Genomic DNA, 16,085 nt, shown 5'->3' with positions numbered 1-16,085 from the left:
CTTTCCCTTGTCTAGAGAGTGACAGGATTGTTCTTTTTCAGTGTTTTCAGGGAGAGTCTGACATTAAAATGCATAAAACATTCACTGCAGTGATGAAAATGCTATGCCAGTGCAAGGAGGATGTCAGTTTAGCATGTTGCAGGTAAATAACCTCTTTGAAATGAGTGCCTTTCCACTTTGGGGGACATGCCTTAGTTTGTTGGAACCTGAATGTAGTGGTATGTGAAGTTGTAAAGAATGTTGGTTTATAAACAGCGCAGAGTCCTGATAAACAGGATATGAGTACAAGAATATTTCCATAAGATCCATTTTTTAATTTTTCTAAAAACTTTTTTTATCATGGACATGGTCACACCTGTTCAGTCTCCTGAGACTCTTCAGTTTGTTTCCCCTGAAAGTCCCAAGCATGGAATTCCCTGCTTTTGTAAGCAGAGCGCAGGGCTGGATTAATTGCAGAGAATTCATTCTGGAACTAAAATTCCTATTCCATTAATGAAGAAACATTTCCCGGTTCTTGGAGTTATAAAAAATGTTTTTAGGATGGTTTGTACTTTCAGGAGTGGGGGAATGGAGGGATACTATTCTTAAATATTTCCATAACTAAATATACCAAACAATGAACATCCTGTTAAATCCAAACATACATATTTTGCATTGACTTTGGCTCTTGGATCCACAGGTATGGTTTGAAGCCATGTCCAATTTGCTTGGGAGATCCTACGGATCCAGTCATCCTTCCTTGCGATCATGTGTTTTGTCAGAGTTGCATCCAACGGTGGCTACCAATAGAGATGGTCTGTCCATTCTGCCTAGTTAGCCTGCCAAACGACTCTGTATTGATTGTATCCGAAGAGCTCAGGTAAATCTTTATCCCTGTTCTACTAGTTTATAACCCTCGTCGTAATTTTGAAGCCCCAGCCTTCAGTTGGCAAGACCTGAACAAGGTAGTTAATAATAGCATGTCTTGGAGGGCATTAATTAATAGGGTCGCCGTAAGTCAGAAGTGACTTGATGGCACAAAACACAGTAGATTTGAGACTTTGTCCTTTCTTTCTGAGGGTAAAACATATCCTTTTTAGTCAATTATTCCTTATTCATTTGATGCAAAATTTGCAATTGACTGTATGACTGTTACTTAGCATAGTGGTTAAATGGTTGGGCTGGGAATCAGTACTCTGCTGATTCAAATCCCACTACTACCATGAGCTCAGTAGGTGGCCTTGGGTAAACCACTCCTCTCAACCTTAGCTACCCAGCTGTATTGTGGGGATAATAATACGCTGATCTTGTTCACTGCTCTTGAGTGGGGCACTAATCTGTTTAGAAGAGCAATATATAAGCATAGTTATTTTAAGTAATTTCTCACCCATTTTTCTTGCAGAGCTGTCATCAAAAAATACTCTGAATTTCGCAAGCTTTGCAACAGTTTTTTTATTGATCTGGTTTCCACGATGTGTTTCAAAGACAACGAGCCTCCTGAAAAAGCTGTGATTCATGAGCTGCTGAACCTGCTGTTTGCTCATAAGGAGATCTTGAGAGGAGACCAGAATGGTATGCTTGCATCTCCTTTCAGTGGCCTACCCTAAATACATTGACCTTGCATTTTCTCTAAACTGAGTTCTGTTGTATTTCTTGGTTCAGGAAAGCCAAGTCTGTATACGAAAACTCTGTCCCCTTTTGATGATGTAGTAGATAAAACGCCTGTAATCCGTTCTGTGGTGCTAAAGCTGCTTCTGAAATACAGGTGAGAACTGTCAGAGCAGGATCTGTGAGCTGGGTAAACGTATCCTCCTGCTTGAAAGGTTGCCGCTTCATGCTGGCTCTGGATTCAGTTATTGCTTTCCTCTTGGTATTTTTCCTCTGGGACAAACTAGACGTGACAGTGTCCCTGGGTCCAGCCTCATGGATGCTGAGGGGATTTTAAAATGCTGTGAGGGCACAATCCTGATCAGGCCCTCTGTGCAGCAGAATACGGTGCTCTTGTTCTCCTTCCTATCTTTCAAAGGTAGAAACTCCTCCCCTCTCTGTTTTCACACTTGAAAAGGTGGGGGGGGGGGTAAATAAGGGGGGGTAATTTTTCAAACTCTGCTAGTTCTTCCTCCACTCCTATTTTCTAACTGCATCCTTCAGTTAGGATGCGTCATTTTATTTTTATTTAACATACGGTTAATATCAGTAGAAGGAAATGCTTTGTTCGTCGTCGGTCTTCAGTGCAGTCCCACATTGGGACTGTGCAGGTGCAAGCCAGCCGCCGGAAAGATTCTAAAGCTCTCAAGCAGTAGAGGACACTCCCTCCACAGCAGTACACATGCGCACAGACTTCCCGCCAAATGCTGTGCTGCTGGGTGAGCATCCCCACTTCCCTCAGTTCCTTTCTTGCCGGCACTAATAAAGGTTCTTCTTCCTCTGAGGCGGAGGTCATCTTGGGTGATTCCCACCATCCAATCACGGAGGCAGGAACTAATTTTCTTCCTGTCTGGCGTGTGGGACACCCTCTCTACAGTTCTGTTCTTGCTTCCAAGGAGAGCAGTTCTTCAGCAGACTAGCTCTGCTGCCTTTTTTCTCTTTATCTCTTATTTACCTTTCTTCTTCCTCAAACCACTTTACATTACTCCTTAGTCCTTCTCCTCCCATTTCCTCTTCTTTTACTCCTCTTACCAAAGAAAGAAAAGAAGAGGACAATATGGACTCTAGAGTGTCATCGGACTCTGAGGAAAGCTTCATGGAGGAGAATATGGGCTATTCCCACGGAGCCGTCCTACTGGCGGCAGGAACAAGCCCAGCCAGCACCAGCATGCCTCTCAGGCTGCGCAGTTCCCTGGCGAGGAAATGGCCTCGGAAGAGAGACAGGCCTCTAAACAGCCCCATCTTCCACAGAGGGAGCTTGTTAAAACAGCGCACCTCAGCCAGCCAGCTGAGAACAGCGCCACCTGGCAGAGTTCAATTTTGGCAGGAAACATCAACGCCATGAGTGATTTCCCGCCTAATCTCAAAGACGCGCTTGCCAATCTCCCAGCAGGAGAGACATGGCAGAAACATAATCCAGTCACCCAGAGCGCCAGCTGACAAGCCCAGGAGGGCCATGTAAATGTTCCCCCAAGTGTGTTACCTCCAGAATTCCTGTCAGCAATTAGACTGACTATGAGGGAGGAAATCCTGTCACTTTGCCAGTCAGAAGCACCTTGGCGCAGTAAAGATGCTAGGAATCTCCTCAGCTCTGGTGCCATGTGAATGTGCCCATGCCAACCTCCTGGCCAGAGATTCTACAGCAGGCTTTTCCCCTTTGGATCTAGCCCTGCCTTTACAACAGGACTTTCCCTGTCAGATGGGTAATGTATAAAGGGCACAAACTTGCCTGTGTCTTTGAACCTTTTAACTTCTTAACACTAACCTGGAGGGAGGAAATATATAATCTCTGCCGGGTTGAAACCTCTGTTAATAGTGGTGTGGTGTCTACCTCCTCTCTCTCCTTCCTCCACGAGCGAGGCTGTAGGTCTGTGGAAGAGCTTCTGCTTTGTATGCAAAGGATCCAGGTTTGTTCCCCATTAACTCCAGTTAAAAAGATCAGGTAGATGATGGGAAAAACCTCTTCCTGAGACCTTGGAGAACTGCTGCCAGTCTGAGGAGATAACACTGACTGATGGTCTGAATCAGAGTAGGGCAGTTTGTAATGTTTATCAGTCAGGGATCCCCACGGAGCAAGGGGATCGCTCTGAGATAGAGTCTGTAATGACAAGGATGAATTCCTTCAGATGTGGAGGAGGAGGAAATATCCCTACCAGAACAGTCAGCCCAGCTGTCTGAATCTGAGGTCTACCAGTATTTACTACCCTAAGACATTCTCAGCCTTAGGGCTGTAGAAATTACCCTTGGGGGAGTAGCAACCTTAGACTGGGAATACCAAATCCGACCCATGGAAACAAGAGTCCCTAGCGAAGGTTCCTCAGAAAAGGTCCTCTCATTTCTAGAATAATTGGGGGAAACGGTTCAAGGCTTTGTGGTCTAAACCATAAGCCAATTAACAATCCCTGAACTTGGTCCAAAAAACCCCCAGCTGTACTCACTACCTTTCTTTGCTATGAGTTGTTGCAGGTACCTGCAATCGAAACTCCAGTGGCTACACTTCAGTTGTCTGGGCTCCAGTCAGAGGATGGGCAAGGATCAGTCCGAGACCACTTAGACAAAAAGAGAGAGGCCATGCTAACAAGAGCTCACGAGGCCGTGGCCATGGCTATTGCCTCAATTGCCTGCAGAGTGTCAGGAGTATGGATCTGGAAACTGATCCAACTCCTCCCGTACAAGAATAGCTGGCCCCATTGAAGGAGCAAACAGAAATGTAAGGGCCAATACCTTCAAGATAGACACCATCCTGGATACATTTACCTTTTTCTTCTAGGATGATGGTCTCGACAGCAGTAACAAGTCAGCATCCTTGGCTAAGAGCGTAGCCAGCAGATTCACACTCTAAAAATATCATCCTGGCTTACCCCTTTCAGAGAGACAAGCTATTTGGGGATGCCCTGGGAAAGATCTGAGACCTAGGACAGAAGAATGTGTTGCCAAAAACAAACAATCTGAGAGGGGACCCATTAGCCCTCAGCCTTTTTATTCACAACATACTCTACTAAGGTCCAGACAAGATTCCAAATGGCCATCCTGGGGTTAATCTAGGCAGCCCTTTAATAAGGGGGGTACTTTCAAGACCCCACTTGTAGTATAGTGGTTAAGTTACTGAACTGTGATACAGTACTCTGCGGGTTCAAATCTCACTGCTGCCATGAACTTGCCACATGGCCTTGTGTAAACCAGTCCTCTCAGTCCCAGCTCCCCAGCTATATTGTGGGGATAACGCTTACCTTGTCCCAAGATCAAACAGACAGTTCCCCACATGTGGAAAGAGATCCAATCTTAATACCCAGATCTCTAAGACAGGACTCGCAAGCTGTCCCTGTGAGAGGCCAGCTACTCTTTACCATTAAGCCTGGGTTGACACGCAGGCAGACCTTAGAAATAGTCTCACAAGGCTATTCCATACAATTTGACAAAAACTTTCTGGTGGGTAGCTTTCATCTCTCTCCTACGCAAAATCTTAACCCAAAACGTAATCCAACACCTTCTGAGCGTTCAAGCAGTGGAGCATGTTCCCCACAATGAAAGAGGATTGGAGGGGGGGGGGGTCCTACTAAGTCTTCACAGTCCCTAAAAAGAATAGGGACTGAAGGGCATTATTAGACCTCAAGTTTTTTGAACAAGTTTATCAAATTGCATCACTTCTGAATGGAGACTGCGCTCAGTCGCAGTGACCAATCGATCAGAAGAAAACATGACATCTACAGATCTCACAGAAGCATACCTCCATGTACCAATTCTGACAGCCCATCAATAATACTTAAGATTTTATGTAGGGGAAAAATCAATTGGCAGTTCTGAGCCATCCCCTTTCAGCCCGTCCACCATGCCAAGAGTATTCACAAAACTCATGATCAGTCCTATCATATGTCTCAGAGACATGGGTATTCATGTTCACTTGTACCCAGATGATCTCCTGATCAGTTCAAGCTCAAGAGAGAATTTCACCACAACTCTCGATTCACCATTCAGTTCCTACAGGCTTGAACACCTGGGTTAGATCACAGTCACCAAAAGGGCTTTTTCTATCCCTCACCAAAGAAAAGGTCAGGAAGACCAAACAGCTGGCTGAGACTGTCATCAGAGTGCAAAATCACTTCTCACAACACTACTAAAACTGATGGGTTTGCTAGTGGCCAACTACAATGCAATACCTTTGGGGTCGTCTATAGGCAAGACCACTTCAGACCTTTCTCAGATCCCATTAACAACAGATCATGAAGGAGACAGATCTTCCCATTCAGGTACCACTTCAGATCAAAACCAGTATAAGTCAAGGTCACCCACCCAATGCAAAGCAAAAGATTCATGACCCCTCGAGAACAAGTATTTACAGATGTAAGAATCACAGGTTAGTCATGTCTTCCTATCAATGCCTTAGAAAGGTGAGAAATTTGTCTGGCCCTCTTCCAGTTCAGAAATCTGTATGGGCAAGTTAGCAGACAAAACATATATAAACAAGCAGGGGGGGATCCAAGACCTCAAGGTGGCACAAGGAGGCAGCAAGGATACTTACCTGGGAGGAAGGTCATCTAGCCTCAATCAGAACTGAACACATCAAAGGCATATCCAATGTCCAGGCAGACTGGCTGAGGGGCCAACAGAGGAATCGTCCCTTAAGAAAGATCTCATCCAGTGGATAACATCGCACTTCGCAACACCTCATGGACCTGTGTGTGTCTCAACACAGCCATCAACTACTGGGGTACATGACGAGGTTTGTTCCACCCACAAGTAGATGCCCTGACATTGTAGTGGCCATTAGGCCTCCTCTATGTATTACCACCCTTACCAGTAACAGACCATGCCTTTCCATCCTCCAGCAGATGGTGATATCTCCACGTCTCATCCTACTGACCTCTCCGGTCAAGTTACAGCAGGGACCGATTTGGCCCTTTAATTTAGACTTACTCTGCTTAACCGTGTGGAAATAGAAAAGAACGTCTTCCTAAGATGGGGTGTTCTTGAGAGGTGGCCAACACTCTCCTAGCGTTGAGAAAACAGTTCATGCTCAGAATTTACAACTCCTATTGGAAAGCCCTCACTCGGTGGACATTTTACACAGCCCTGACCAAACATCCATGTGAACTGATCAAGGACATTCCCCTGAGAAGGCTCTGAGAATGAAGACCATCTTCCTCATTATGTTCGTGTCTGCCAGAAGAATTAGTTAGACCTGAACTCTGTATCTTTCACAATGGTAAGGTGATACCTCATACTGTCTTCCAAAAGTGTATTCCAAATTCCATAGGTTGCAAGAGATAAGGCTACCATATTTCTACCTGTACCCTAAGTAGACTAGGGAGAGGCTCTGACACAACCTAGACATCAAAAGGACGCTCAAGGCCTATCTGCTCTGAACAGTGCAAATCAGAAAGTCAGACCTACTGTTCTTAAATATATCTCTCCTCAATTTGGGGAAGAAAATGCCTTCAGCAGCTGTAGGTGCCAATAGCAAAACATGCACTATCTAAACTCCTAAAACTCTCTTCGTAGAGGTTCCTTGTGGAATACCAGCTCACTCTTTGAGGAGTGCTACTACCAGAGTAGCATTTACACAGGAACACTTCTGTAGAAGAAGTCTGCAAGGCAGCAACAAGGTTGTCAGTCTCGACCTGGGTAAGATGCTGCAAATCAAATCTATATGATTCAGCAGACACTGACTGTAGTAGAAAAGTACTGCAGTGCATGACCGTGGATGAAGATCACATCCCACCCAGAAACTGGAAACTGCTTCGGGAGCACCCAAGTTGTCCTCTGCCTCAGAGGGAGAATGGACTTTTGGACACTTAACCGTGAAGGGTCCTTCTCTGAGGAAAGGAGGACATCTTGCCCTCCCCAGGTCTTGGTCCTGCTTTACCCTGCTGCCTCATTCTTCTACCTCCTCTGGGTTATGTTTTATTCACAGTACTTGTTAACACAACAGGTGTTTTTTCTCTCAGTATTGATAGTTGCTTGAATGATAAATTCAATGTTACTGCTTTGTGGAGTCACCCGAACTGAAGAGAGGGTGTCCCACACGCCAGACAGGAAGAGGAAGAAAATTAGTTCCTGCCTCCCTGATTGGATGGTGGGAATCACCCAAGATGTTCTCCTTTCCTCCAAGGGAAGGACCCTTTACGGTAAGTGTCCAAAGGTCCGTTCGCTGTCTGGCTCTCTCACTTTCTCTTCTCCTTTCTCAACTCTTCTCGTCTGTTTGATGATGTCTCAAAAGCCACTGTTCAAGAAATGCTCCCGCTGCGACACCAAGATGACACACTTGGACGAGCACGAACTTTGTTTGCTCTGTTTAGGTGAGGGCCACAATGTGGCCAGCACTGCCAACGCTTTACACCTAAAGCAAGGCATGATCGAGCAGCTCATTTGAAAGCAGCTCTTTGGGAAACGTCCCTGATGGATTCTGACAGGCCAGCTGTATCAATCCCCGCTGAGCAGGAACCAAAAGCGCGGTCTGAACCAACCCCCTCGAAAGCAGGCACCTTGGATCTGCACCAGGACCATTCCTCGGTTCTGAAGACCATGCCAACTGGAGACCCCTCGGTTCCGACTAAGAGCTCCAGACCAAAGTCGAATTCAAAGAAGCGCCTCTCCCCGCAACGGGCAGCCTCGGAGCCACCTGCAAAAAAGGCGAAGACCAAATCTAAACATCCTAAGAGACCCACATAGACTCTGTCACACTGTCACTGACACCACTCTTCGACCTCAACTCCCTCTCTAATCATTGAGGAGGAGGTCCTTCAGACACCTTTGACACCTTCGCCTCCACACACCCCACAACTATTGCGGCGGGAGGAGGAAGATTTTGCTGCGACCGCAGTTTTCCAGCCTGAATTCTCACCAGACTCGGAATCGGCTCCGACCATGGTGCCGCCAGTTCCGACAACTGATTGCTCAAAACCAATGCTCCAGAAAGGCTCCATTTGGCTCTCACTGGTACCTACCGCTTTGACACCTGTTCCAAGGCCAGTGAATATGGCCTTTAACCAAGCGCCAAACTGGCAAGACTTTGTTACTTGGTTGCAATCTGCTCCCCTCTTACTACCACCTCCTGCTGAACCAGTTCCAAATCCTCTGGTAACGTCCAGGCCGGCCCCGGCCCTAACATCTTCGCTTGCCTCAGCAAATGGATCCCAGGCTCACCTGTTGTTTCAGTCCGACTCGAATGAAGGCAAGGATATGGGTTCCCGATCTGACGCTGTCTCCGAACTGGCTTCTGACCCATCAGCAGAGGAAACCATAGGGGACACCACCACTCCCTCGCCCACAGAGGACTCTCGTTTATTCTCCGAGCAAATGCTCAGGATGGTCAAGGTCCTGGATCTCGACATTGGGTTGGAGACACCAAAACCTAAGAGCAAGATTCTCCAGGCACTTTACAGCACCGCACCTGCCTCCATTGCCTTCTCAACTGTTGAGGATCTTTTGGACATTGCTCACAGCATGTGGGAGAAACCAGCCTCTTCTGCTACATCCAGGAAAATTGAAAACAACTACAAACTACAACAGAAGGACTGCGCCTTTACCCATGACCCTCCTCCATAGTGACGGAGGAAGTCCAATCGAGGCATTGTTATGCATCCCACTCCTCACTAGTGGATAAAGAGGAACGGAAATTGGATGCATTAGGGAGGACGATTTACTCTTCAGCTGCACTGAAATTCAGAATTGCCAACTATCACACCATAATGGGCTCCTACAACTTATTTTTGCGGTCCAATCACACTCAGGACATGCCTGAAGATAGGAGATCACTTATTAGAGCTCTTCACAGCGGGGCTACGAGGCTGGCGAAACAGCAGATGTCAGATGCAGAACGTTCCGCTGACTGTGCTGCAAGAACCATGGCGTCTGCGATTGTCTTCAGGAAGCATTCATGGCTCCGCTCTACTGCCCTTACACAGGAAAAGTGCAATAAGATTGAAGATTTCCCCTTTGAGGGTTATTCCTTATTTTCAGAACGTACGGACGATTTCCTGCAACAAATGAAGGAAAACCAACAGATGGCCCGCCATCTGGGAGTAATCACTCCCCAACAACAGCAACATTCCCCGAGGTATCGTTACCACCAATGCTCTCAATATCAGCAACATTCCAAGTATCTCTTCCAACAGAGAGGCTACCAGAACTACTCCAGGATGAGCTCGAAGAGGTCATCTAAACCCAGGGCAAGACAACAACAGCCCCAATCCCCAAAATCCATGCAGGGGCCCAAGCCCCTTTTCTGACTAACTGCCAACCAACCACCAACTGCATACCCCTCTTTTTGTGGATAGATTGGCTCCATTTTATGAGACCTGGACCTCTGTTACATTGGACTCCTGGGTTCTGGCTATTGTTAGGCATGGTTATCGTTTGCATTTCTCGGAACTGCCACAGTTATCCCTTCCTCCTCATGTTCAGTTGAGGTTCTTGCCCCCATTCAAGAGTTGCTGGTTAAAGGGGCCATCCAAAGAATATCATACGATGATTCCCTGTTGGGTTTCTATTCAATATACTTTATTGTGGAAAAGAAAGATGGGAGACTCTGTCCCATATTGGATCTCTGCAATTTAAATTTGTTTATTAAAGTTGAAAAGTTCAAAATGTTAACTCTCTCCAGTGTATTGCAGTATTTGGAACCAAGTAATTGGTTCACAGTTCTCGATCTAAAAGATGCTTACTTTCACATCGCAATTTCCAAAGAACATAGGAAGTACCTTAGATTCCCCTTCCAAGGAGAGATTTTTCAATGCACGGTCCTCCCTTTTGGCTTATCCTCTGCACCTTGTGTCTTCACAAAGTGCATGGCGGCAGTGGTGGCCTACCTCAGGTCTAAGGGATGTTCAATATACCCATATTTAGATGATTGGCTCTTGGTAGCCCAATCCAGGCACCTACTTTTAGAGCATATTGATATGACTGTCCAAACTGTATCAAGTTTAGGACTTGTTATTAACTGGAAGAAGTCATCTCTGTCTCCAGCACAGAACATTCAGTTTACTGGAGCCAGACTAGACTCTATAGCGGGAAAAGCTTTCCTCCCCATGGATACAGCAAGATCACTACAAGCCATCATTGCCAGTTGCAAGAGGAACCATTTTCAATCAGCGGTACTGATCCAAAAACTCCTGGGTCTCATGACATCTACCACAGGGGTTACACCTTTTACTCATCTCTTCATGAGACTGCTGCAAAATTGGTTTATCAGACACTTCGACCCAGTTAGAGATTCCCAGCAGAAGAAGCTATCTGTCCCCAGATTTATTATGAGATCCTTGGATTGGTGGATGGATGACAGGAACATTCTAAAGACCCTACTGGTTACTCAATTACCAGACATTACTGTTACAACTGATGCTTCCTTCCAGGGTTGGGGGGCACACTGTGGGAACCTCTCCTCCCAGGGGGAATGGTGAGACTCAGAAAAGGACATGCACATAAACGTATTAGAGCTGCGAGCCATTCGTCATGCCCTTATCTCCTTTGCAGGTCTACTATGGGACAGGAGGGTCCAGGTCAACACAGACAACACAACCGCCCTCTCTTATTTGAACAGACAAGGGGGAACTGCGTCCCTGACCCTCTGCTCAGAAGCGTCAGAGTTGTGGTACTGGGCCATCCAACACAACATCTCTCCTCAAGCAGTTTACATTGCAGGCGACGCAAACAGCAGAGCAGACACCTTAAGCAGAGTATTCAAGCCTCACTACGAGTGGGCAATCACTCCAGTTTACCTCCTCCCTGTCTTCCAGATCTGGGGAACTCCAGATGTAGATCTGTTTGCAACATCAAGCAACATGACGGCCCAGGTGTTCTGCTCCCTGGAGGGTTGAGATCCTCACTCCATAGGGGATGCTTTTCAGATCCCTTAGGTAGTTTCTACACATGTTCCCCCATCCCCTTGCTACCCAGTGTGCTAAGCAGGCTCAAACACTTCAAAACGCATTGCATTTTAATTACCCCCTTCTGGCCACGCAGAGATTGGTTCCCAACCCTCTGGCAGATGTCGAAGGGCTCCCACATACCTCTTCAAGAGGCCCCGGACCTGCTCCACAGAGGTCCGGTCCTCCACCACGATGTGACCATCCTCAAGCACACGCTGTGGCACATACTCCCGTAACTGCTAATTTCTCTAGAGACGTTACGCAGATCTTCCTGAATGCTTGTAAGGCATCTATTAGATCATCATACGGTCATAAGGGTTTGGTTTTTGGCTTGGGTCTCTGAAACGGCATATTCTCCCTTTTCATGTCCATTGTCAGTTGTCCTGGACTATCTGGTAATGCTCCTTAAGTCAGGACTGTCCATTTCCTCCATCAAGGTTCACCTCGCTGCCATCTCAGTGTTCCATGAACCAATAGATGGCAGAACGGTATTCTCACATCAGGCCTCCAAGCAATTTCTGAAGGGTGCCCTTAACACCTTCCCTCCTAGAGCCCATCCGCTCCCCCAGTGGAGTCTTTCTCTTGTACTGGGGCAACTTATGCTACCCCCATTTGAACCCTTGGTTAGTTGTGACCTTAATTTACTTTCTTGGAAGATAGCCCTCCTGGTGGCCGTCACATTCCTCAGGAGAGTAGGGGAGCTCGTGGCCTTAAGAACGGACCCAGCTTTCCTTCAATTTTTTGAAGAGAAGGTGATTTGGTATCCACGTTTAGAATTCCTTCCTAAGGTGGTATCTAAATTTCACTTGCACCAAAAGGTAATCTTACCAGTTCTTTTTCCGAACCCCACTTCAGATTCAGAAAGAGCATTACATAAGTCAGATGTAAAGAGGGCTTTATTATACTATATTAACAGAACGAGAGCCTTTAGGAAGTTCAGGGCCTTATTCATATGCCACTCAGGTCCACACAAGGGCCTCCAGTCTTTATCGAGGTGGATCGTAGCTACCATCAGGTGATGCTACTTCACAGCCAGAGCACACTCCACCAGTCCACAGTTGTCTTCTGCAGCTTTCGTCTGGGGCATGTCTCTACAGAACATTTGTCAAGCAGCCACCTGGTCATCAACAGACACGTTTTATATGCCATTACTCTGTGGATGTCAATGCCAGAAGAGATGCAGCAGTGGGAACAGCCGTTCTTCATTCACTGTTCACCTAATCTTCTCACACCCTCCTCCGTTGGTGAGTAGCTCACTATTCTCCCAATGTGGGACTGCACTGAAGACCAACAATGAAAACAGTGTTGCACTTACCTGTAACTGTTGTTCGTCTAGGTCTTCATACAGAAACACATTCCCTCCCTCCTACCCCGCTGTGAGATTCTCAGTCAGATAGCAGCAGCCTTGGAGGAACTGAGGGAAGTGGGGACGCTCCACCCAGCAGCACGGCATTCGGTCTAGGCGGAGGGAGCATAATCTACCACTTGAGAGCTTTAGAATCTTTCCGGCAGCTGGCTTGCGCCTGCGCAGTCCCAATGTGTTCCTGCAGAAAGTCCTAGGCGAACAACCATTACAAGTAAGCGCAACACTTGTTTTCTTCAGTAATGGGTGGTGTTTTTTCTTTAGTTTCAATGATGTGAAAGACTACATGCAAAAATATTTATCAGAAGTAGAAAACTGGATCCTAGGGGGAGATGATAAAACAGAACTTTATACACTATTTGTGAACTGCTTTGAGGTAAGTGTTATTCTCCCCCCCCCCCCTTTCTTAGAGTACTTTGTAAAGATGTTCAGGAATCCAAGGGGACTGCGTGTGAAATTCATGGTCTTAAAAAATCTCCTTTGTTCATACATGTTTCTGAATGTGGAGTGTGCTGCCCCTCTTAAATGGTTAAGTCTGAAAAATCTGAAGTTTGTACCTTTATTATAGTCCAACACCTGTATTGGGGCTCCTGGACACTCTAATTATCTTTTTTAACTTGGAAAAATCTAAATAATCTGAACGAGTCAATTTTACCACTTACGGAATAAAAGGAAGAAGGTGCAGGTAAGGGCAGTGAACCAAACAGGCTTTTCTTTATCCAGCCAGATTCTCCGCACCCCTCCCCTCGCCTTCCCCAGCATTCTGATTGCATACTTACTAAGCTGTCGATTCTGGGTCAGGTAAAGGGAATGTAGTATTCACTGTATCTCAGAAATGGTAGGATTTGCATAGCCTTGATACAGGCATCCACAGAAAGTTTGCAATATGTGGTCTAGGTCATTACAGAGCGTTTTCTGTTTAGAGAGGCACTTGGCATGGAATTCTTGGAAAATTTTCGGTGTTTTAAGAAGTTGGCATTTGCCAGCCTTAATGATGGTGGAATAAATGTGGAATGCTTCTTAAACTGGCACAAGTTACCACCCTTTGCTGTGATCAGAGTATCCGAAATGTCTTCTCTAAGCTCTCTTCAGAAAAAAATGCTACATCTTTTTTTTTTTGCCAAAATATGTTTGGGTTTTCAAATCAGATAATATACAGTAGGTTAATTCTTAGTTCAGTGGGTTTTATTAATACTTTATTTGATCCCTCCTCCCGTTGTAACTTGTACAATTTAACAATGTTATGTTTTCCAGTGATAACTGAAAATTTCAATCTCAGTGTTCTCCTTTCAGGATTCTATGTGTGAGAAATCAGGAACGTCCTCTGAGGAAATCAAGACAACCTTTTTGAGGGAAGATGGCCGCTTCCTGGCAAACTATTTCCACCAGAGCAGTCAGGACACCCCTCAAAAGGCTTCTGTTGAGTATTTGCAGGGAGTGGCTCGCATCCGGATGTGCTTGGATAGGGCCGCAGAACTGCTGTATGAACTCCATGAAACAGCAAGTAAGTGAAATTACGGTAAACAAACAAGAGTGGCAGTGTAACAAATGGTTACAGTGTACAATATCGGGCAGAAAAAAGAAACCTATGCCGTTCAGATAAAAACTTGTCTGGAAGCCGCACCTGTTGTGCCTATGTCTTCTGTAGTTTTCTTGTTTTACCATGGAAGTGTTACTGAACAACAGTAGCTTATCATGATTAGGAACCCAATTTCCCTTGTCTCTGCAGATAGCTGTAAAGAACATGAGAAGAAACTCCACCTGGATAGAGTGATGCGGTTTTGCAGTCATAATGACTGGTATAAAATTTACCTTGTCCGAAAGATTACTAACCAGCATGGCTTGGAATTCACGCAGAGACTTTCCAACGAACATCAGTGCCGCTGGATATTTCCAGTGGAAATAATTCAACAACAACTGGTACTGAAAATTTATCCCTATCTTCAGCCATTTACAACTTCTGAATGTCGACTATTGAGCAGTGGTTTAGTATGGGGAGGGGGGGAATGGGGTTTCTGTTAAGATGGATCATTTGAAATCAGAATAAAAAGGATTGTTATGTTAAGTTTTGCTACCTAAGCAAAATCTGATTGTCACTGAGGTATTCGAGCAAGTCACATGTAATCAACTGGGAAGGTATTTGCCAGGATGCTTTATGGATAGGTTATATTGCCTTAGATCACTGTATCTGAAATCCTTGACATATGAGCCTGGGCCTAAGTACTCCATGTGCAGCTTCACCTTCCTAAAGGCTAAAGTTCATGAAGAAACTGAAATCATTAAAATAAACTCTTAAAACCCAGCCAGCACAAAAGATTTAGCAGTCTAAAAGGGTTCCTTCTAAAACAGGCCTTAAGCTTGAAGCAGACTGCGAAAACCATTCTAAATTTTCGATACCCTTAGTTAAAAGCCCGGGTGAAAGAAATGTTTTTACCTGACACCTAAAGAAGAGTAGGGTAGAGACCAGTTGTACCTCAAGGGACAGGCATTCCATGGGTGAATTGTCACTGTTGAAAAGAACTTTTCTCTGGTCGCCCTGTCTCACCTCTGCAGTTCGGGGCATAGAAAGCAGGGGTCGTGAAGAAGATCTTAACTGGCCAGCAAGACATCACATTCTTTTTATAGTCAGATTTCATATTCATTCTTTTTAAAAATGGATCTTCTTGTGTGTTGTGGCCTTAGAGGCATCAGCCTGGTCAGATTGATCGGTTCCTGGTATGTGGCAAAAATTACAAAATGATGCGGGATGCTGTGGGGAAAGCCGTAATAGACGGCCAGACGGAGGGCATTGCAGCAGCCTTGAAGGTAAGAGGCCTTTTTCTCTGACTGGTGCAAATAAACATAGTGGCCTGGAACACTTTTATGTCAGCTGCATCCGGGGCTCCAACTCTCACTACTTATACTTGGCCAATCTGTTCACACTCATCCATGCTTCTGTAACCTCACAGTTGAAATACTGCAATGTACTTCATGTGGGGTTGCCCCTGAAGACAACCCGTAAACTACAACGGGTCTGGAATGTAGCAGCCTGAGTACTCTAAAGGACTAGCTGCAGGGAACATAGGTTACCCATTTAGAAATAGCTACATTGACTGCCGGTTTGTTTCAGAGTTCAATTCAAGGTGCTGTTCATTACCTTTAAAGCCCTTCACGACCTACATATTTAAAGGACTGTCACCTTCCATATGTTCTAGTGCACCAACTACAATCCTCAGGCAGCAGAGCCTTTT

General features: G+C 45.6%; 1 protein-coding gene across 1 annotated transcript in view; it reads left to right on the top strand.

Annotated features, from left to right (window-relative positions):
* The window catches only part of RNF213 (ring finger protein 213), a 135,061-nt gene that overhangs the window by 93,524 nt on the left and 25,452 nt on the right, over window positions 1–16,085 (top strand). The window contains exons 42-49 of the mRNA XM_054975559.1: window positions 42–142; window positions 680–859; window positions 1,382–1,551; window positions 1,642–1,744; window positions 13,120–13,231; window positions 14,149–14,359; window positions 14,585–14,775; window positions 15,538–15,660. Of these exons, the coding sequence (XP_054831534.1) occupies window positions 42–142; window positions 680–859; window positions 1,382–1,551; window positions 1,642–1,744; window positions 13,120–13,231; window positions 14,149–14,359; window positions 14,585–14,775; window positions 15,538–15,660 (1,191 nt within the window). The remainder of the gene's footprint in view (window positions 1–41; window positions 143–679; window positions 860–1,381; window positions 1,552–1,641; window positions 1,745–13,119; window positions 13,232–14,148; window positions 14,360–14,584; window positions 14,776–15,537; window positions 15,661–16,085) is intronic.

The sequence above is a fragment of the Eublepharis macularius genome, chromosome 4 (assembly GCF_028583425.1).
Source record: "Eublepharis macularius isolate TG4126 chromosome 4, MPM_Emac_v1.0, whole genome shotgun sequence".
Taxonomy (NCBI): Eukaryota; Metazoa; Chordata; class Lepidosauria; order Squamata; family Eublepharidae; genus Eublepharis; species Eublepharis macularius.
The sequence above is the reverse complement of the archived record's forward strand: the minus strand, read 5'-3'. Positions and strand labels throughout refer to the sequence as shown.